Consider the following 23,820-nt stretch of genomic DNA (forward strand, 5'->3'; position numbering starts at 1 on the left):
GAGTAACAACTGTTGCGAAATAATTTCTGAATAAAAACCATATTAAATTATATAGTTAATTATTATACATTCATTCGTAAGTGATTGTAAAAACCCAAAAATACTCATTTATTCTCTTAATGAAACATTATCCTGAAAGAAAAAGTTAAAATCCTCATTTAATTTTCCTCTTGTTCTTGTTCTTGTTCTTGTTCTTCCTCCTCCTCTTCCTATCCAACTTTAATTTCTGTTGCGTGCAAAAATGACGAAGAAATATTTTTCCGCGCAATCTACAATTTCAGGCGGTGCTGTTTTCACACAAATGAAACTAATTAAAACCACCAAAGCCACAAAATAAAAACAGTTTCAGTTATAATTACACTGCGGAATAAAATACATTTTCAACACGATATAATGATGATGATTTCGCAATCTGTTCGGGAATGATTTCTGTAATTCAGTTAAAAAGTTAGAAAACGTTTTGTATTCCAAACACGCAACATAATTTAAACAATTTAAGCTCTTCTGAGTGCGAATAAGCGATTGTGGTATCGAAGGAATAAACTGCGTACTTTGAAATATAAAGAAAGTATAGATAAATGCTCCATAGCATATTTAACTATTTTAGTTATTAAAAGTCACTTCAACAGATCATTTGTTAGGGGTATAATTTGCATCTCATTTAGTTAATAATAATGTGATTTACGATTTGGTTTTCATTTTAAATAGCTTAAACTAGGTTAGGTTATCATATAAATAATAACTTGTAGCGCATTATGCTACCACCTAGCATGCAGAGGATCTATTATCCATTCTAATATTTAAAGAAGCTTAACATATTCTATCAGAAAAGGCTCTAATATTAAAAGTTCTTAAAAATTCTTGGTACATCCCAACACATTCTTCTAATGTTATACATGCTCCGAATATAGAAAAACAGTGGTCAGGAAGTATATTTAAAGTTTGCTTAGTTTTTATGAAAGTCATTCAAAGAAATATTAAATCTCTTAAAATTGTTTTATAAGTAACAGCACACAGAAAAATATGCTTTAACTACATGTATTAACCTGATAAGGAAGATATGAAAATCAGCATATGGTATGGTTGAACCAACATGCTGCGTCGAGTAAGAATATTTTAATCTGCGATTTAGTTAAAGTCTGGGTAAATCAACAATAAAACCAATAAGAGGTCTGCAAAAATAGGATTAAATTTATTTCCCAAAACAAAACAAACAGAATATAAATCAAAGAACAGGATTGGCCGAAACAAAAAAGAAAAGCTTTTCTCTTAACCTGCGATTTAGTTAAAATCTGGTTAAATCAACCAAATAATTTTCTGAGTGAGTGACCTACTTTAAAACTATACGTGTCACTACAACGATTATTCCTATAAAAGGTCTCCCAAAATATGATTAAATTTATTTCCCAAGACGAACAGAATATAAATCAAAGAACAGGATTGGCCCAAACAAAAAAGAAAAAGCTTTTCCCTCAACTAGAAAAGTTTAAGCACACAACTAATAAGTGCTCAGCCTTATTTCTAAGTCTGCCAAAATTTAGATATTAAAGCAGTAATTTCAATTATTTCCAATAAATAAAATTTATAAGTTTACTAAAGGAAGTTTCTCAAATATTATTTATAATATTTGTGTGTGCAAAGAAATATTGCTATATAAGCCAAGTAGTGACAGTGCTAAAAAAATCCCAGTAATTTATCCCAGTGACTTTATGAAACTGGGATTAAAGGTATTTACAAAACAATCAATTAAGTACTCAGAATTAATTAAACAAAGTGAAATCGTCTTTATTATAAAAATGATTTTAATTAATTTATAATTTAAAAAGTATGTATTAAAAGGAAGTATAAAAATTTCCTAATATTATATATCAGATAATATTGACTTATTTTTATATACAAAATTAAAAAATTAGTAAGGAAAAAACACGAATATATGAAATTATTTGTGTTATGTGTATTCACTTTACACAGATACTTTTGTAAAATTTAAGATTCACTATACAATATTAAATTTAAAAATGTTTTGCTTTAAACATATTATTTATTTAAGGCAATTTATTATAATTTTTTTTGGGTCAACACAAGCAGTCATTTCATTTTTATTGCAGTTCCTTAGCCAAAATATGAGACTGCACAGTGGATTAAAAATTCAATATAAATAAAAAATTTGTATATGATAATAAAATTAATAGTAGAATTTATTTTTTGTATTGAGTTATTTTAAATAGGTTTTACCTACCTTAAAATTTATGGGTGGTATTTTTATTATTTCTCAGCACTCATTCTGTAAAATAAAAGAAAAGAAAGACTATTAATTTTATATTATTTTAGTAATTAAATCACCATGAAATATTTCTTTATATACAATTTAAATATTAATTTTAAATTATTAATAATTATTTTATATATTAAATGAAGCATAAAAAATTGGAAATAAATTTTGTAATTAAAAAAAGTCTTTTAAAATAATTTGTTCCACTGTTTCAATCGATTTTTCTGCACCATTTTCACAATTTTTCTCATAAAAATTTTCCTGCATGTGCCTGTAATATTTTTTGTCAACTTGACACATGTGGCTGCGACCAGACGATACAAAATTGCTTATAAGAAAAAATGCACTAAAGTTTTCCTATTAACAAATTCTGCTGACATTGCGCCAGACATTGGCAATAGTTGCAATTTTTCTTCATTTTTTCCTACCCAATATGACCTTTACCGGATAAGTTTTTTTAATTTAAAAGTTGACAAAAGTTTAGTGTTGCTAGAAGATATTAATTTAAATTGAAAAAATAAGAAATTCGAAATTATATTGAATTTGGTAATTAATAGTAGTTTTATATTAATTAAGCAATCAAAGTTCATATAAATGAACAAATTTTTTTGAACTAAACTTTAAACTATAAAGAAAAAAAATAAAAAAAAAAATCTTATGCCAATTACTATTATAATCACTTTTTTTAAAAGTTCAGTAAAACTCCTTATTTTTTTTTTATTAAAACAAAGTTTTAACAACTATGCAGAGTTTAAGTTAGTATGATGATCTTTGAAATTCACTTATATCTGATAGTTCATTGCATTGCCATAATGTGAAACTATTTAGAAACTTAATTATATGACTGTTCAAAGGAAACTATAATAATCAACTAGAAATCCTCTAGAAAGTATGAACCTATGATGTTTGATTCAAGTTTTTGTCGCCACCACAGCTAATAATAAATAATAACTAACAAACTACTGAGATACAACTCGACGTAACACTATATAATCCCGAACTAAAGTGCATCTTTTTACCAGTTATTCAGTTATAGTGTGCTAAAAGCAATTTAACACACTTAAGTATGTACTTAATGCTAAATAATGATAGCATTATCTTCATCAGCACAACAACTGTTATTTAAACTTCGCCTTCTGAATAAATGTTTCTATCAATACCGATAGCAAACCGATGTCAGATCTTATTTTACTATATATGACTATATATTAATATATATCATCTGCTCTTTCATAAACGAAAACGTGGTTTACCCAGCTACCACTCACCATAAAATCCTCTATGAATGGTTTTCAAAACAGATTTCTCATGCGAGCTATCAAATCGTAGCTTCGTGAATGTAGCGTCTTTAGAATAGTTCTTTCCTACATATGACACTATAGAGCTTTTCCATAGAACTTTTTGATGAAACAAAAATAAAAGATTTGAAATCGATATGGATGTACTGGTCAAATCATGGTCTTTAACAGTAGTGCCTTGAACCATACGTTAAGATTGCTGACTATATGTCAGTATATATGAACCATATGTTAAGAATTTTTTCAGACTATAATAAGTTTTGTTGAATTTCAGCAGCTTCCATATTATAATCAACTACATCTTTTGATGCTAAGCACTTTTCGATCTAAAAATTGCTTCCTGCTAAAAGCTCTAAATGAAATCACTAAAATTCATATACGATGAATTTTAGACCATAATTATCATAAAAGATTATCGTTAAATCAATAATCGTAATATACTGAGATTGGAGCAATGGCGCTACGTTACTTCTTATATCTCTTTCCTTATAATCGTTTTAACAGGTTTTGCAAAAAAAACATTTTAGTAAATTCTTCGCATACTTGTCAAAAAAGTAATATTATTTTCAAATCCCTTTTATATAGCCGAAAATCTTCCTTGAAAATAAGTGCAATAGCTAAACAAACGATTTTATTCATCGGTAGTGTATTCATGGACTTTATTGTTCTGTTAATGCTTATATGGTATATTTCTTGCTTAATTTATATTCTTATAACAATTACATGCCAAACTATTGCTGGCGATATCTCTGTGATATAATACCCATGAAAATTAATTTTAAACCCATCTCTTGTTAAAAAATATATCTTATTTTTGTGTGGTTTTAATTTTTTTTCATTTGATTCAAGAACTTTACAAATTATGAAATCAACAAAATAGATTAAATAGCGTTAGAATGAATGCAGTAACATTTTCATGCAAGAAAGTATAGTTCCTTATTGTACTCGTACAGTTCCAATATATCTTCTTACACAAATCTTAATCTCTACTTATTCTTCCACATTTCTGAATATCATTTAACAAGTAAAAATAATTTTCAAACATTTGCTAAGAACTTTAATTTAATATTAATAAACAAAAATTTAATCTTTCACTATGAATTTTATAAGAAGAATTCCATTCCTTCGAAAAAAAGATTAAAAATGTTGTCTGACTTTACTTTCTTCTTTGATAACAATGTATCTTACGTTCTTATAAATTTTAAATTATTTCTTCTTTGCGTTTATTTTCTGTTTCATTTATTCGTAACTTGCAAAAATTTGCATAATGCGCTTAAGATTCACTTTGATTTTTCCAGTTGCACATTGTCCAGTTTCTTGCATTTAATCATCTCCTCCTCGATTTGAACACGACGTCTGCCAGCAAATAGAGCGCATAAACACTCAGTCAACCTCAGCTGCCACAACATCTGTGGTCCCTGAAAAATACTTAGAAGTGCTTTGCAAGATCCTTTGTGGCTTTTAAGCTATGAGATTGTTTACATCTCGAACGTATTGACCCAGTTAAAAGTGGCAAATTGTTGCAGATTGTGTTGCAGATTTGCTCTTGTTTTTTATTTTTCCATTGCATTTGATACTTGTGTTGCATTGTTTTTGATAAATACAATCTTTTGTTTCGCTGTTTTGTGAAAGGATATAAAAAGATATAAAAAAGTCAGGTGAAAATAGCAAACTAAGCATAAAGTATCTACACTTCATAGAGAAAGCATTATTCTGAGAAGTTTTATTTCCAACTTTATGTACTTAGTTTGGATTATTTACTTAAAGTGTATTTTTTAAGTATTGTATTTGTTTATATTTTAGTTGTATTTATAGTTCGATATTATAAAGTAGTTAGGGAAAGTGTGAAATTGAAGTAAAATTAATTAAATTTTATACGAAAAATAAACACTAAATGGTTTATAAATGGTTGAATAAAATTGGATATTGTATTGCACTTGAATGAATTTTTCAAGCACTCTAAAATGTAAAATAAATGCACCAACAATTTCTATATAACAATAAAGAAAAAATATTAGTCAATAAGGTAAATTTAAATATATTCTTAACATAATGTTTCAGTGTACATACTTATCATGGCAATCCCTTAAACAAAAGTTATTCGAACTTACAGAAACTAAAAGTCCATTATGATGTCATTCCAAAATTTACACCACCTTCTAAACATCCTGCAGTAAAATCTTCTAGTTTTCAAAAAAAAAGTCTGAACAGTTGTCAAAATTGACTCTTGTAACGGTTTTCATATTCTTTGCCATAAATAAAAAGCACAGAATAGGTCAGTTAGGGTATATATAAATACCCATTCAAAATTTTTTCATTTTCTGATATTTTTTTTTGATCTCAAAAATCGAATTTATTCTCTTCAATCCTTTTACAATATTCAATCCAACAGCCAATATTGAAAATTAACCATTATTAATTATGTTAATATTTATATTAAATTTTTTTACACTCTCAGCTTTTCAAAACTATCCGCAATTCCTATTCCATTGCGGTTAATGTGGGCTTGTTTTAATCTTCTTTAGTAATTAATTGATTGACATTGCCTTGAGGCGGCATATTTAATTATCTCGATTTTGACGCTTTGATGTAGCGTCAAATTAATTACTCAACTTGAACTCGATGAAATGTCGACAGCTTGATAATGAAGTTAAACTAATGGGATTTGTTTTGAGTTGAATTTGTATTGTAAAATATCGACAATACGGATTATTAGAATTTAATATTTGAACAGATTCAATACACCATGTTAGCAGTTACATTTCAAAGAGAAATAATTTTAACAAAAAATATGAAATAACTATTGAACATAAGCAATTTTGGATTTTAATTTAGTCAATAATTACTTATCTAAATGCTTCTGTTGTAATATTATTAATTACTTTAAAAAATTAAAAAAATGTGAAAAACAGCTATTCATTCCAAAAACACTTTTGTTAGTTTATGTGAATTTTGTGCAAAGTAATTCACATGTTGACACCAAGTGGCTGTTTAATGAGTGCTGAATTGTATCTCAAGTACTATTTCACTACAGTAATGCCCACATTCACATTCAGTAGAATCCTTTTACTACCATGGGACACATGTGAACTTGTTTGCGAATGATGACATAATGCACTTTTGTTAATGCATTTTAAATGGTGCATTTTAAGGTGACATAAAGAATTAAAATTTAAGTGGGTCTAGTGTTGGACTAAGTGCCTCTGTATAAAGCTGCATAAATTTAAAATAAGTGCAGAATACTTTAACAAAAAACACTAACAAATATTCATAGTAGCAACTATGGTAATTGAAAAGTAACATTATATTAATACAGTGTACGGTGTTAAAAAAATAATTATTTTAATTTTATTTTATAGCAGATGCATAACTAATTCATTATTATTAATTAACGAAGTCAGTTTTTACACACAGATAAAAAGTATATAAAAACTAAAAAATCTTAACTCAAACATATTCATTTCCTTTACTCAGAAATTATTCTTTCTCTCCTATTTTAAATAGCTTGAGGTTAAATTTCATCATTTAAAACAATCCTAATTTTGCAGTTGATTAAATGGATGTAAAATTCCATTTTGCTAAGGGCTCGGCAACAACAAAGAGAACAAAGGAGTGTACAATTTTCCGCAAAAACTAGTCGTGTTCTTTATCCTTTTAGACAATTTTTTTTTACAAATAGCTAAGCTTTCTGGTTTCTCTTCCATTTCGAATTTATTTTACGTACGCGAAGTTTATGAAACTTTTTGCTCTAGCACACATAGTTTAACTGCTTATATATAGCACATATATATTACTTACATACATATAAATCTTTTACATAGACTTTTATTAAAGTCTATATATATGAAAGCACATATTGTGAATGAAAATTATATTAAGAAAAAAAATTTACTCATAACTTTTCTATGAAAAGTTTTGAGCCTGTCCACACTTATATGCATGTTGAAATATTTGAATTGCCTAAGAAGTTGATAAAATACCTAAAATTGCCATTATGCACCTAAAAAATGTTTGCAGCAAGATTTATGATTTTCCAGAAGTATAATGGCAAAATTCATGCTCAGCTTAAAAAGTTTGAAATGCGCTTTTTACTACTCCGAAAACATTTGTCTGCACTCCAAAGTCAATTGAATTTAATATATCCTTGCAAAATTAATGGCTTCAAACTTTATTACCGAAACTCCAAGGAAAAGGATAAAAGTAGGTGTAAAAATAGGCGTTAAATAGTATTTCAATTCAATTGCTGCATACATAAATTGTCATGAAGTCATTTTTATTTTGTTAGAAAATTTTTGTTGTCAAAAGCATAATCTTGCACCTATTATGTTCTCTGAACCATTTTTATATGACAAAAAATAATTATCCTTCAGTTAAACTATTTTTTGATGAGCTTAAAACACTATAAAACTTGCTGGAAAAAACGTAAAACACAGTTAAAGTGTATATTTGTTCTCTTATTGATAGGAATACCAGATAATATTTATATAGCCGAATAAGGATAATAAGAACATACAGACCGAAAAGGAAATATGTTTTTAAGGACAGCTATAAATGTCTCTGACAGCAGTTGGCATTTCTGCATTTATAGCAGCAATAATTATAGCAATAAACATTTTATTTTTATACTGCTTAATTGTTTTTAAAATTTAGTGCTTTCTATAGTTTTTATTACAATAACAAAAAAGTGAAGAATAAGTGATAACGGAAATTCATAAAAATATATATGGTATATAACATCTATTGGGCATAACTGAAATAAAAAATTATATAAATTTAAGTATCATAGATAATTTTAATAAGCTATGATCATTTGATTACCTTACTGTTTATTTGAGTACAAGAAATAATCTTAACATTTGATGTACAGAACCATCGAAGAAGTTCTTAAATTTCACTATAACATCACGAAGAAATTCTTATAAAGAAGATATGAACCCTTTCGCACACCAATTACTATTAAATACAATTTTTATACTAACAGAAATATGTGTTAAGGGGCAAATATGATAGGTTTATTTCTTCTACTACTGTCATTGATGTGTGTCCAAGTACTTTAAAACTATTGAACTAAATGCAGTGATTATCCCATCCTCAAGTATATTTGACCAGACCATTATAATAAAGTTTCCGATCTTATTGAAACGATATAAAAATGGTACTATTCTAACATAGCACTGATTCACAAGCCGAAGAAACACCTAGGAGGGTATTTCATGGATCATAAAGATTCAACACTAGGAAAGGTAGGCTCTATACTATCTTTCATTAAAGAAAGCGCACTTGCAGAAACACTCTAACCCGAGTAAGAGACACAACAGATCTTTTAGGTCGCAGTGTACAATCCCTTCTTTTTTTTTAAATAGTAGTAACATTTTTATTCAATTTGAGAAGTATAGCATGGAATGCTCAAGTTACTTTGTGCCATTTACACTCTAACTTTTTTTTTGTTGTCAGTAATATTCTCCTGATATGCTAGTAGTATCTTCTATTACATCAGAAAATCATCATGATAATAAGTCTCAACTTAGATAGTAACACGATAACACGAGATATTAAGTTGATAATAAGTTTAAAGTTTAAAGATTGAAGTAATCGTTTGAATGGAAATAGCGTAATATATGTTAAAAGCCGCAAATAGGTAGAACACATCCTCTTCAAATGTCCAGGTATCTCATGACTAAGACATTCTAATTGGAAAGTCTGTGAATTTATGAGTCTGCCGAATATTCCAAATATAGATCTTTCAAAAAAAAACGTCGAAAAAATTGGTGTCCTCTTGTAATAAGAAGTATAGAAGAATTGATAGATAAAAAAATTTTTCTGTGCAAATACCCAGGCTTATCAAGATTATGGAAGCCTGTGAATATTGTAAATATAGATAATTTAAATTATGTCTTAACTAAGAAAGGTTGATCTTAAAAATGGGAATATTATATCCTTGTGTATAATATCATCAGCCACATGAACAGAAAGGAAAGCACTGCGGCCATTTAAACTAAGAAGTTAGTACAGTATTAATGGCAAACACTTCGAATCTTTTTTTTAATATATACTAGATACTATGATATAAAGTCGGAATATAATCTTAAGTTTGCAATTGTCGATAGAATAACTTTTAGCATAATAATAAAGCTTATCCCTCACTAGACTACTTATTATGAGAGCTGCAGTGCAAACAGATATCATGCTTTGATTTTCAACATAGGGCCTAAAACTAGTTGAGATATGTCTAAGCAATATATATTATTTTAATATCAATTTTAATTATAGTTATTAATTTTATTCACTTAATCGTAATCAATTTTTTCCACAAGATTTAAGTAAATTTTCAATTTAAAAATATCGTAACGATGTGGTCATCAGAAATGTTACTACACAGCATAAATTCTTGAACAATATTTTGTTGACCCCATTTACAAATCCATGACTTTCGGTACTCAAAGTACTATTAGTCCTCAGTTTTATTTTTATTTACTTTCACTTAAAAATACATTCGAGCTCAGCACAGTTGCAAGTACTTTGCCATATCTGCTGTTAAAACATATGATAAATAAACGAGTATTTGAAAAAGGATTATGAGTAACAATGTTGGGAACAAAAAGCTGTTGTATAGCAATTTGAGCTCCTTTTTGCGCTGATGTCGGCGCTGTGTCCTGGTACCAGCACATGTCGAAGTTGCAGTCTTGATACAAAGAAAACACTTGAACTTTTTTAAGCGTAAGAAAATCTTTATGATTACAAGAAAATGGCGTGGCACAGCGTGTTCCCTTGTACTCCAGTGCAGATAATGTTGTAAGGCGTTAACTGCTGGCACAACTTGTTTCCTTCCTTTTTTCGTGTTGATTTTTACTTCCGCAAAGTGTAAATAGTTCGGCATGTTTGTTTTATTGTTGCACTCGTCGTATCTGAGCATTTTTATTGCAAAGTAAATCACAGCTGAAGGAACATAAAACTTGAACAGTTTACTCTAACCGGAAACGTGTGTGTTCTTTATTACTTTTTGTACAAATTTTTTAAGCAAATCGTATACATCCTACACACTTCAATAAATGTTTTTATATTGTTTTAATGAATATAAAAGGATATAAATATAGGGATATAAAAATGTCTTTAAGTTATTTAAACAAACCATTCAAAGGCGTTTTATATTCAAAATATTACAATTTCTGTTTTGTTCATTAAATGACATAATTTTTTATTTGTTTTTATTTTTTTCTTAATAAAAACTTTAATATTGTACTTTTTGTATTTATTTTACTTACAGTTGAAAGAAATAACGAGCAATGAGTTTTTAATTAGTTTTAGTTCATATGAAATGATGTCATTTGAAGAGGTGCAGAATTTTATATAAAAATAAAACATGTAAAAAAACACATGTGTTATAAAATAAACACGTAAAATAAAGGTACAATAGACCCGATGGTCGCAGTGCTACATCCCCTAACAATAATAATAAATAAAATAAGTTATTGTTTGTTTTAATTCATGGATCTGCTTATTGCATTCAAAAAAAGGAAATAGTTTCGAGCATATGGCCATTGAAAAAAGTCTGAGAGACTGTAAACTTCTAAAAGAATAATTTACTACTTCTTTTGCTATTATTTAAGGACGTATTTTCTAAATTATGCTGAATCACATGTAAGCCAATGATTTCGACTGCTCTCACAGAAAGTAGTTTACTGGCGTCAGATAACAGGGTCTGCATGTGATCCCGTCAATGAGTTCATTCTGTCGACTATGCTGTTATTAAAATACATAAAATAATCCACATTTTATTTAATTAGTTAAAATCCCGCACTTGTTTCTTATATTGACAAGAAGATAAATAGAAAGATCAGCGCCGCCAAACCATATTGTATATGGGTAGTATATCTTTCATATCTTTCAGATATCTTTCTCACTTTATTATGAATATTGTTAAACACTTTTTTCACACAAGAAGAAATTTAAAATATAATTTCTTTGTTAATAAAAAATGATTTAATAATTATTAAATCAGATTTTATAAATAGAATAAATATAAATTTCTACTCTAAGCTCTCTAAAAACTTCTTAGATAAATAAAAGTTGAATATATCTATTTTTCTTTTGAAATTGTGCGAAACTTTTAACAAACAGAATCTATTTAAAATCTTATCTTGCTTTTCCATATTTCCTTATCAATTACTTTTGTCAGCAGAAACTGAAAAGTGTTGAAGGGTTAAGTACCCTAGTCAACGCTTTTGCAACACTTTTGTTGGCCAATAATAAACAAAATTAGGTATCCCTGTTTTGACACATGTTTCTCCTTCACCGGGTCTTGTTAATATGCTAAATATTTGCTTAACATTTTGCTGACAACTCAAGCGTTCACTTGTTTACCGCTCGAAGGGTTTACATATTTAGCATATTTGTACCCTTTTGAGTAGAGCAAACCTTAATATTTGTTTTAATATGTAAATAAGTTGTGTACTATGATTTCATACCGCAAGATAATATCCCTTAAATATGTTTGAAGAGTACAAAAAAGTTTTTGTAAATGAATTGATGTGAATGCATTAAAAACATAAACTGCTTTTACTGAAAAAAGTATCTTATTTGATTGTATATTTTTGTGGAAAAATCTATTAAATAAAAAATATCAAGTTTCCTTGAAAAATGTTAAACTTTTTTGTGAGTTTTTAAATACAGCTGTTATCAAAGTCGTGAAAGTCTCATGAAAATATCTTGGATCATATGTTGTATAAAAGAAAATTACGATATCATAAAAAAAAAAATACTAAAATACTAAAAAAATACTAGAAACGCTTTCACTAATGTCTCAAGATATTTTTATATCTTTCAAATACAATTTTAAAAAAATTACTTCTCGATTTTAGTCTTTAATACTTAACATTATAATAATTTCTTTGAATGTTTTAGGATGTAATCAATATATCCTTGTAGATTATATACACAGTCAAACTTCCATAACTCGAAGTACCATTTTGCAAAGGTTAGGTACGATTTATGGAGATTTTGAGTTGAAGAATTTTTTTTAATTGTATATAATTTGCTCTCTAAACCCTTCTGCATCTTATTTAGTTCGAGATATAGAAAATTCAAATTATAGAAGTTCGATTAATGAAAGTTTGACCGTAATTAATTTAAAATTGCACTGTATTAAACGAAACAATGAGTTCATCATAATGAATTTTAAAAAGTAAACAAATCAATTTGTCTTCCTACAACTGCATTCCTTCCCCGTACTGATACTTCAATTTAGTTTTAAATATGAGAGTACGAAGCAATGTCATCACACTGTTAATAACAGTTGCATTTAAGATGTAAATAGCATTGCTCTGTATAATTTGCTGTACAGCAAGTGTTCATAACAGTTTAGAATAAAAACAGCTATTTATAAAAATTATATTCGTTTTTAAAAATCAAATTAAAAAAATATTAAAGAAATTATTTACGAGCACTAAATAATTGATGGATTTAAGACCACTAATAATGGATATTTAGCAATACTCAAAACAGCTGTATGGTCAGCCAAAAATTCAATTAATTAATATTATTTTAATATTAAAAATTTTTGTTGTTGCAATTCACTACTGTTCGATAAAATAGTTTATATTAATAATTTAGTTTCTTTTGTCAAACCGAACTTTAAAAATGAATTCAGTTAAAAAACTATAAAATAGACTTATAATTGATATTGAAATTAAAAATTTGATCTCAATTATATGTGTGTATTTACTTAAGGATTTATTTAATTTAATTTCATTATTTTATTTTATTTTGTTTTATTTTAGAAACACAAAATTGATAATCCTGTATAACATACAGTGTAATTCCGAACAAAAAAAGTATATTTAGTTTGTGGTTTGTGAAATGGTAGATACTTTGACGTGATATTTTACGGGTAGTATAAAATTAAGTTTTTATAAATTTATTGTTTTTTTAAAACAATTTTAAATTTCATAACAATTTTTTATAATAATATATTATAAATAATATATTGTAATATATATTATCATATAAATAACATATATTATTACAAATATTATAATATATAATATATTATAAATAATATATTATAATAATAATATTTACAATATTATATTTTATATAATATTGCACGAATTAATGATTGAAGTAAAATGAACTAAATTGCAAAAAAGGCTCTCATTCCAGCTTTAAAGTTTTTTCATCGAAAAAAAATCTAATCACTTACACGTTTTATTTAAATACAATTATGATTATTAAAATTTAAACTAAAAATTAAATGTTTATTAATTTTGTCAAATTTCAATAAAATATAGATTGAAATCAGTCAATGTCAGTGTTATATTGAACCTCAAAGTTTCACTAATTAAAAATTTTGAACGCAAAAATGTTAATTATACTTAGTAAAATAGAAATAAATGTGAAAAATAATTTTCATTCAACCTTTCGCAATAAATTCTTGAACCGAAATTCAATTACACATCCAGCAATGTCAAAGCTGTAATCAATTTAATATACAATAACCGTTTCGTGTATAGAAAATATGATAATTTTACACAGAGCAATTAAAAATTGTTATTAAATTAATTTTTACGCACAGTAGCTGAACAATTTATGCAGAATAAAAACTCGGCGGTAGTACGGTAGCACGAATATCAAATTGTTAAATGGTCTATGACTATCCCCGGAAAAGCTATTTATCAATACTTCTGCTTGGTGAAGTACGAGTACACAGGGGCTTACATATTTCGGCATATTCGTACACACAAATTCGTTAAATGAATTTAATACTTTATAGGAAATAATTAAAATAAATGAGGATATCATAAATTTAATAATGTTGAAAGGTATCTGAGCTAAAATTTTAATTTAAAACAGAGGATCGATATTACGTCAAATAATTATGGAGTTAAAAATATTTAGTATAAAAGGCGCAGCCAAAAATTTACAACACAGTTCAGACTTTTATTTGATTATTCACGAATATATATTGTGTCGTGTGAAGGTAAAATTGAAAAATAAATTATCACATATAAAGGATTATATTCAATACTATATAAACAGGATAATTTTCAAAAAAATAAAAACTATTAAGAAAATGGATAATCAATTTGTTGAGTAAATAGTGATAAGTGACAATTCCTTGATTAAGGTCTATAAAATGTTATGAATAATAAAATGGAATTTTAAATTGTTTGAGTTCTATGAAAATAACAATTTATTAATATAAATATTATCTAACTTAAAACCCTTACTATGTTTTATATATAAACGTAGTTCAATTACTTCAACTTCGTAGCAAACTTTTATTATCTTCCTCTTCATTGATTTATGTGAAACTATAAATGTAACCGCATTGGCGCAAATATTTTTGGGAGTAAGGTTATTTGAAAAGGAATATATATTGCCATTATAATGTCATTCACATTAACATGCTTCAATAGCTTGGCACAAAATTCTAATAAATTTCTTTAAATTACTTTTATTTTATTTTTTTTTATTGCAGATATCGAAGTGTTATAAAAAAATTGCACTAAGGAAACAAACTTGTATGAAATAACGCCTTAAAAACATCACTACAATTTGCGTATAATCTATACTATATCAATAATATTCACGGAACCTGTAAAGTAAATTAGGCAAAAATGTTGCCAAAAATGGGTGGCGTAGGCCTAACTACTTGCGCAGTTCTTCTGTTCTGCATATTGAACACCGCCAATTCCTATTCAAGTATGTATAAACGATATTATTATATTTAAAACTTAATTTCTTTTTCATATTCGATGTTCTCAATTTTTCGGTTTTTAATTGTAAAAGCAATGCAGTTTACTAAATTAATTATAATATTTATAATGTTTTTAAAGGCAAACTGCATTTCGTTTACAGTTAAATGTTAAATTGTTTTAAAAAAAATTAATTGTTAAAATTTCTATTAATGTTATTTCACTTTTTTAAAACTACAAATATAAACTTCTAAAATTCACATATATGAACTTCCTACTTGCTATACAATCCCTACAATAAAATCCAGTTAAAACCCACTTATCATACTGCCAGTTCAACTACACATCCAAACATCCTTTAAATCCAGCACTTCCTCTCACAAAAGACTAAGACTTAACTAAGTACACTGTAAATAAGTGTGTTTTGCTCATCAATGTAAAATCATTCAATTTTAAATAATATTTTTATTATTTATTTTATTTTATACCTTCCTTTTTTTTTTAAATATATTTTATATTATTTTTTTTTTATTTAAATATCTATAATTATTTTGCGTTTATAAAATGCAATTGAATTATTGAAACAACTACTGCAATGCCACTATCCAGAATATGGACGTGGCTGTCAAGATATTGGCTGTTTGCCCAATGAGGAGTGTGTTATCACCAGCGACTCTTGTAGCTATACTCAACGTGAAGGCAAGGAATGCGGCAATTATCCAACTTGCAAGAAGAAGAGCAGTGACACTTCCTCTGCGCCTGTAAATCCGTCAGGTGATTATTTTATCATTTTTTGATATTTCTGTTTTTAAGTCTTAAGTTCTAAACCAAAAGTAAGTTTATTTTAAAACAAATATTTATTTATTAGGATAAATAGTTAATTGATTTTTATTTGATACCACAATAATTGATAAAGTAGGTAGATGATAGGGATTTCTGAAAGCTATTAATTCTGCAGTCTTTCATTTAGAAATTTCAAAACAAGAAAATGGGTAGAGTAAACTTAAACACGCTGGTACCACCCAGCTATTAATGTAGGTATTAAGTTAGTAAGTTCTTCAGTTTATGTTGTATTTATAGTTGCTTTCCTAGAATTCAAGATTCTGATTTTTTATCACATTTATAAAGTTTAGAATAATGTTTACTAAGTGAAACTCATATATCACTCATTTATGATGGGTTTGTGGTAAAGGATTCGAATCTTTAATATCAGTTGTTAGGTGTAAAGTAATGTTAGACATATGCAGCATACTAATATTACTTATATATTACTCTAAGTATTTTCTTTATTGTTAAACGTTCTGATTTTTAATATCAGTTGCTAGCTTAGAATAGGTTTCCTATTGTTAAGAAGAAACATATTTTGTCATATACCGAACTTGCCAAGTCTTGGCCACTTAAGATTCTAGTAAAAATGATTTTTTTTATATTCTAGTGAAAAAAAATTTTTTAATTAATTAAAATAATTATTTAGAGCAAACTGAAAACATCGCTACATCGTAGAAAAGATTATTATCCAAAAAAAAGTATTTCAAAACTAGAATATGATATATTGTCAGAACTTATGTTACAAATAATAACAAATTATTAGCATATAATCGCAATTTTACAAGTTATTGGGTGCAAATTATATTAGCTGAAGGTTTATTTTAAGATATATTTGCTTAACACATACAATTCCATAACATTTGGAAATAATTGTGGTGCTTACATTTTGCAAACATTTCATTTCTATCACAAAAATTAATAATACAGGAACACATATGCAAATAAATAAAAAATTGCCACCAAGCTTAGCAAAACCAGACCATATATTCTAAGCAATCGGATATTTTTTTTAAAATTGTATTAAAAGTTTTTGATTTTTTAAAATATTATTATTTGCGTCATACATCATAGCAATCATTTGTTTTATATGTAAATTGTGTTTGCTGTTTGTTACATAAATTTTCAATTTTAGTGCCCAGTAGTTTAAACTTACATATTAAAGACCTTTCAGTTATTGTTTGCATGCTTGTTGAATCTTTATTTCCTGTAGACCTTCGTATTCTAGTTTAAATCATTATTAACTACATATCTTTGTATTTTCTCTTTCTCTTTTGAATTATAAAATTATTGCTATTGCACATTTTTTCATCTTTCACACGTCATGCACACATATCTTTAACGCTTCATGAGAACAGGATCCAGTATTAAACCTGGTCCCGAAAATACTATTTTTTCACCAGGCTCATCAAATCCAGCACTTAACAATCACGCATATATAAGTCAGAATGGTAATGGTGGAGCTTCAACAGCTACTGGCGTTGGCATTAATAATGGCTATATACATAAAACTAACGGCGCTAACGGTGGCATAACAAGCAATCAAAACGGTCGCCCTAACCCATCAGTCATTGATCCGCATTATGTATTCGGTGCACCACAATCTGTACCGGTCATACCAAATTTGCCTATATTTCCCTTTAATTCACCCACACAAGCACCTAGTTTTCAACAATTTCCACAACCTAATCATCCAGGTAGTGTCCTAAATCCAGGCTATCCACATGGTCTGCAGCCGGTGAATCCGTACAATCCACCGTTCGTATTCGGTCAGCAGCCTTTCTACTCAGGTCCAGCAGGCACAGGCGGTCCACCAGGCGGCAGTAATGGTATACTTGGCGGCAGTGGTGGAGGCTTGGCACCATATGGCAGTTATGGAAATCCGAATATGTACAATAAACCACCACCACAATATCAAAATCAAAATCCCTACAATCGGCAAACTCAATCGTATCCATCGTCGGCTGCTCGTTTTGGTGGTGCGATTGATAAATGGCAGAGTTTGGCTGTTGTGACAATCGGGTGTGCGGTGTTGGTTGTTTTGTCGCAACAATTTCTTTACAGGCACAGCACGTAATGTTCTTATTAAATTCAATGAATTGCAGTTAAAATTTTATTTCAGTTATATTTCTATCACTTATTATTGTTTCTCTTTAAATATTATTTTATTTCATCACTTTTTTAACTATTGTTATTGTAAATGAAACAGCTATATTTTTTCTATTAATGTGCATATGAAAGTTTAGTGTAAGTAGTTTATTACATATTATAAAATAATTTTAAAGCTCAGGCTTCTGAAGGGTCATACAGAGTACATGCAATACATTAAAGACAGTTGTGAAGTTAAATATTAAAAATCACATGTAGTATTTTAAAAGCTGATCAGTTAAGGGAAATGCGAATTTTTATAATTTTTTATAAATTTATAAATTAAATTTAACACTAAATTTTATAAATCTACATTTAATTAAATGACATCTGAAAAGTACAGAAAATTAATTAGCTCTCGCAGCAACCACATTACTCTATATGCAATTAAGCAGCTCATGTCAAAACTTTAACAATTATAATACCACAATTTTTCTTATAATGATTTTATAAAATTATATCTGACTTTTTTAGATATAAAACAATTTCTTATTGCATCTAAAATCTGCTTAGATTCCCAACATGCACCCTAATTTTATTGCCCAATTAACCTTCCAAATGTATTCTCATAACATTTTAATTATCTGATCTATTTCAGATTTCAATCTTATAACAGATGTCAATAGTGCCAATTCTAACTACATTGAAATGCTTGATACAATTAATGGCACAACTTTATTAACCAGTGAGAATGAGTATAAAAGCATGAACTATAATAATACCGACTTTCAATTATTACCTGACATAAATAACTCAGATTTTCCAAAATTAGATAGTGAGGTGGTCACTATTGCAGGTGTACAAAGTTCGCAAGTTAATATGCCACCTTTACCATATCAACAACAGAGACAATCAAATATTGTAGTTGTTGTGCAACAACCGTGTAATGGTCCAAATTTTAATGGCTATAATGCCATACCAGCACCCTGTAACCAAGCAGTATATCCTCCAACGCGTCAACAGCCCGTTCTACCTCCAATACCACAACAACAACAACAACCATTTTATTTACCAGCCAATGCAGTTCAAAATCCAATTGCCGTCCCTCCATATAGCAACCCTGTTTTAATGCCCAACTCAATGCAACCACAAATAGTTCCCACAGTTGTTCCGTGTTTCTATCGTTGTGATCCGTTTCTGGTCTCAAATCCTAACAATCTTTTAGCGCGTAATACAAATATTAATCCTATTGGTAGACAAATTCAATACCCTTTGGCAAATAATGTCAAACCCAACTATAATAATCAATACTTAGTGTATATTAAGATCTAAATTTGCGAATATTTTCTAATAAAATTGTACTACCTAATGTACCCTATCTAACGCAATTTAATTTTCTTTCTTGTTTCCAGAACTACGCTTTACTTCAAGTAAACTGCAGACCGCTTTGGGTCTTGACACAATTAATATGTTTAGTGAATCTGCTGAAGATGAAACTAATGTTATAATCATAAGAGAGCGTCGTAATCCACAATATGTTTATAATCCTTATCAACAAGTTCAGTACCCACAAACTGTGTCCTATCCAACCGCTAATAGAAACCCTGTGTATACCACAAATGGTTATCAATCGTATCAGTATTATTTAAACAATCCTCAACTTTTATATTCACAATATTATCCCCAGCCAAGCAGAGGCTATCGTAATCCATATTATTACCCTGTAGGCTCGAGTTACAGACGTAATCCCTCAAATGTTTACCTCTTTTATCTTAATCTTGTTTAGGCTTTCATGTAAAATTTTTGTATTTGTCTTATTTTGCTTAGCACTTTTCACTCCAAATAGTAACTCAATGAATAAACTGATCAACTTCTTCTGTTGTCTTCTATTACAGCTCTAATGGCTGAAACAAATTCTGAAATTGATCCTTTGGATCCCCTAGTAATCTACAAAGAAGTTGATATGCACAGTACTGTATCCTCCATGAAGGCAAAAACAAATTATCGCTCACAACGTTCACCACAAGTTTTAGTATTGAATCCTGGTGTACCTCAAGTACCAATTGGTGGACCAATTAGACCAATCCAACCTATTCCACAGGTACCACCACCCATACGACCTATACCAATCCAACCAATACAACCTATACAAACTATACGACCACTGCAACCGGTCTATCCTTTAGCAGCTCCACCGGTTGTAACAGGAAGTCCTGGATCTAGAAGGGTAGTATTTTCTTATCCAAATCGCCCACGCGGCAATACTAGAATAGTGATAAAGCCTGTAGTAATACTACCAGTTGGTACAGGATATTTGCCTAACACAAATTTAGGTATACCTTACTCTTATTATGGTACCCCAGGCATTTACCCTTATCCAACAATTGGGCCAAACATAGTTTACCCAACATATGCAACAACAACTCAAAGACCAAATATACCAAACTATAATTATAACTACTACAATGATTATGGAAATAATTATCAAAATTATGGGAACTACAATTATGGGGACTACAATTATGGGAACTACAATTACGATAACAATTATAATAACTATAATAATTATAACTATTATGGTTGAGCTGGGAGATGGACGCACAAACTTTTGTTTAATTTATTTTAAGTGTTAATTTATTTGTAATATAAAATCATTTGTAATAAAATTTTATAGTTAAGAGGTAAAAAATATCGTACAAGTTAATTTTCTTACACTGTCCAATTGCAAGCACATAAGCAGAGATGATAACTAATAGTCGTAGTGGGTCTAATACAAGAATATGAATTTTTAATTTCCAGAAAACGAAATTTTACTTAGCGAATCGTCACTGAATGTGCGCGCAAAGCGTCAGAATAATCAAATTGGTCAACGACAAGGCCAAAATATGGGCCGACAAGGACAGCAATATGGCGGCGGTAATGGCCAGCGTATGGGTCAGGGATATGGCAACAGAAACGGAAATGGCGCAATGGGCAATGGTATGGGTGACGGAATGAACAACGGAATGGGAAATGGCATGGGTAATATGCCTAATGGCATGAATCGCAATATGGGTAATGGTATGGGTTATAACATGGGGAATGGATTAGGTCCCGGCATGGGTAATAACATGCCGAATGGAATGGGTCGTGGCATGGGCAACGGTATGGGTAATGGAATGGGTAATGGTATGGGAAATGGCATGGGTAATGGTATGGGTAATGGAATGGGTAATGGTATGAGCAATGGCATGGGTAATGGTATGGGCAATGGTCGAGGAAATGGATGGCAGGGACCAATGGGTTCAGGTCAGGGAATGGGAAATATGAATGGACGACAAGGACAAAATGGAAGACAAGGCGGGCAAAATGGCAACGGTAATGGCTATAATAATAACATGCGTGTAGACCGTTATAACGGAGGAGGTGATTGGGGCAATGGTAGACCTTATAATAGACGACATGGCACCAATAATGGCAAATATAATCAATCAAATAACAACATGAGCGATTCAATGAATTATGACTATGAGAGTACGAATGAAATTTCATCCACTCAAAGTTCTGACGTTGTTAGCAGAAAAAAGCGTTCAGTTAATGATCCAGAACACCATGAACGTCAAAAACGTCAAGCAAATCAAATGGGTCAAAGACAGGGTCAGAATATGGGTCGCCAAGGTGGACAGGGTCAAGGACAAGGACAAGGACAAGGACAAAGAAATGGCGGCCAAGGTATGGGTCAAGGAAATGGTATGAATAGAAATGGAATGGGTCAAGGCAATGGAAATGGTGGAGGAGGTAATGGAAATGGAGGTATGAATAGAAATGGCGGAGGAGGTAATGGAAATGGAGGTATGAATAGAAATGGCGGAGGAGGTAATGGAAATGGTGGTATGAATAGAAATGGTATGGGGAATAGATCTCAAATGGGACAAGGCATGAATGGACGCCAGGGTGGTGGTCAAATGGGATATAACAATAATAACCCTAATAACCGCATGAATAATAATGGAGGTGGTGGAAATGGAGGTAACTGGGGTAACGGACCCAGTAACGGACCTTGGGGGGGTAATAATGATTGGAATAACAATAATAATGGTTGGAATAGTAACCCTAATGGTGGAAACAACTGGGGTCCAAGTGGTTACAATAACCAAGGCAGTAATAATGGTCCATATGGTCCGCCACCGTTTGGCAATAACGGTCCTTGGAATGGACCCTATCCGAATACCAACACAAATTGGAGTCCCAATGGCCTGAATCCACAAGCACAATGGAATAACGGTATACCACCAACTACTGGCTATGCTACTAGCAGCCAAATGTCACAACTGACGATGCCTAATAACGGTTTGGGTTATGCGCAGAGTTCTACTTATGTGAATGGCAAGCCTATGACTCAAAGTAGCTATTATACCATAAATGGGCAAACTTATGTTATGCAAACAAATCCGACAACTGGACAAAATATTTTACAACCTTTAAATACACAAGCTTATACCTCTCAAGTTATGCCGGTTGGTAGTGCTTCCTATATACCTCAGGTACATGCAGACACATTAGTGCAGAGAACTGATGGTAGTTTTGTTGATAGCTCTGGAGTGATATACTACACGATGGCTCCTGGTGCCACAGTTGCTACCACAGTAAGCACTAATACAACTACGGCCGCAACAACCACAGCTGCCACAACTACAAAAGCTAAATAAACTATTTGAATCTATAAATAAACTATTTAATATGATTTAAATAAAATTTTAAATTGTTGCATTATTGGTTATTGTTGTTATTTTTTTATTGATTTTGTTATAGAATGTTGTTAGAAAACTCATTAATAATTCTATCATTTGACTCTAGTTGAATTTCCCATAAGTTTGTATTTGAAATGCTACAAAATAGCTAAAAATAATAATGAAGGATTACTTTACCAATTTAGTATCCTTCGTAATATGTGAGCATTGTCTAATTCTACTAATGTTGTGAGTTTCTCAATTAAAGAGGATAGAATAATTCTGTTTGGCTCGACGTATGGATTCAACGAGTAAATATATTTTATTGCATTCCCTTTTTGAACTAAAACAGTTCGCATTATGTTTGATTAGGTATTTGCGGTTTAAGTTTTGGATTGTAATAATGCTGCAATATTCTAGCTCATATTTTTGCTCTGTGTTACTGCCTAATGCATCTGCGATTAGTTCTCTGTCGATAGATGTTGATTAGTTAAAATTCCATTTGTACATGTGCTGTTGTAATTCTAAATTTGTATTTCATGTTTCTGTGCTTGTCAGAGGTCTATCACCGAATTCAGTTTGAGGTTTAACTGAATTAAAGTTGAGTTATAAAGCAGGCATCACATACCCTGCAACTAAAAGCCAACGAACAGATTGTGTTCTGTTGTCTCTAATTACATTAAGTTCTTAATATAAATGAAATAAAATCATAATTAAATTCGATGGTATTTTTTCAAAGCAGATAATTTAACTGATCAGCAAAATATCTACATTACAGAGTTTGTATTAAGTTAACAGTCAATCAAAATATAAATAATTTTGCCAAAATTTTATATTTAAGAATAAAACAAAAATTTAAAAATCTAAGAAAATTAATCAAAAATATGCATATTATATTATCAAAAAAAACGAAAAAAAAAAAAATAAATGAAACA

The 23,820-nt window shown here is 29.3% G+C and overlaps 3 protein-coding genes across 4 annotated transcripts in view; all 3 read left to right on the top strand.

Moving 5' to 3' along the window:
• The window catches only part of LOC119671074 (loricrin), a gene marked incomplete in the record, with an annotated part of 302,007 nt that overhangs the window by 273,987 nt on the left and 4,200 nt on the right, over positions 1-23,820 (top strand). The window contains 2 exon segments of the mRNA XM_038081576.1: positions 15,056-15,270; positions 15,873-16,037. Of these exon segments, the coding sequence (XP_037937504.1) occupies positions 15,186-15,270; positions 15,873-16,037 (250 nt within the window).
• LOC119671075 (proline-rich receptor-like protein kinase PERK2) lies at positions 20,056-20,779 on the top strand. Its single transcript, XM_038081577.1, has one exon. The coding sequence runs from the start codon at positions 20,077-20,079 to the stop codon at positions 20,758-20,760; it is 684 nt and encodes a 227-aa protein (XP_037937505.1). The 5' UTR covers positions 20,056-20,076; the 3' UTR covers positions 20,761-20,779.
• Positions 21,043-22,879, top strand: LOC119671070 (glycine-rich cell wall structural protein-like). Of its 2 annotated transcripts, XM_038081573.1 has the most exons (2): positions 21,043-21,953; positions 21,993-22,879. In XM_038081573.1, the coding sequence occupies exons 1-2, from the start codon at positions 21,062-21,064 to the stop codon at positions 22,862-22,864; spliced, it is 1,764 nt and encodes a 587-aa protein (XP_037937501.1). In that variant the 5' UTR covers positions 21,043-21,061; the 3' UTR covers positions 22,865-22,879. The 2 variants fall into 2 exon arrangements, with proteins under 2 accessions (XP_037937501.1, XP_037937500.1); XM_038081572.1 differs by having other exon boundaries at positions 21,043-22,879.

The sequence above is a fragment of the Teleopsis dalmanni genome, chromosome 1 (assembly GCF_002237135.1).
Source record: "Teleopsis dalmanni isolate 2A chromosome 1, ASM223713v2, whole genome shotgun sequence".
Lineage (NCBI taxonomy): Eukaryota > Metazoa > Arthropoda > Insecta > Diptera > Diopsidae > Teleopsis > Teleopsis dalmanni.

Coding starts and splice junctions, on each gene's coding strand:
- LOC119671070 (XM_038081572.1), top strand. CDS start 21,062: ATGGGCCGACAAGGACAGCAATATGGCGGCGGTAATGGCCAGCGTATG.
- LOC119671075 (XM_038081577.1), top strand. CDS start 20,077: ATGGCTGAAACAAATTCTGAAATTGATCCTTTGGATCCCCTAGTAATC.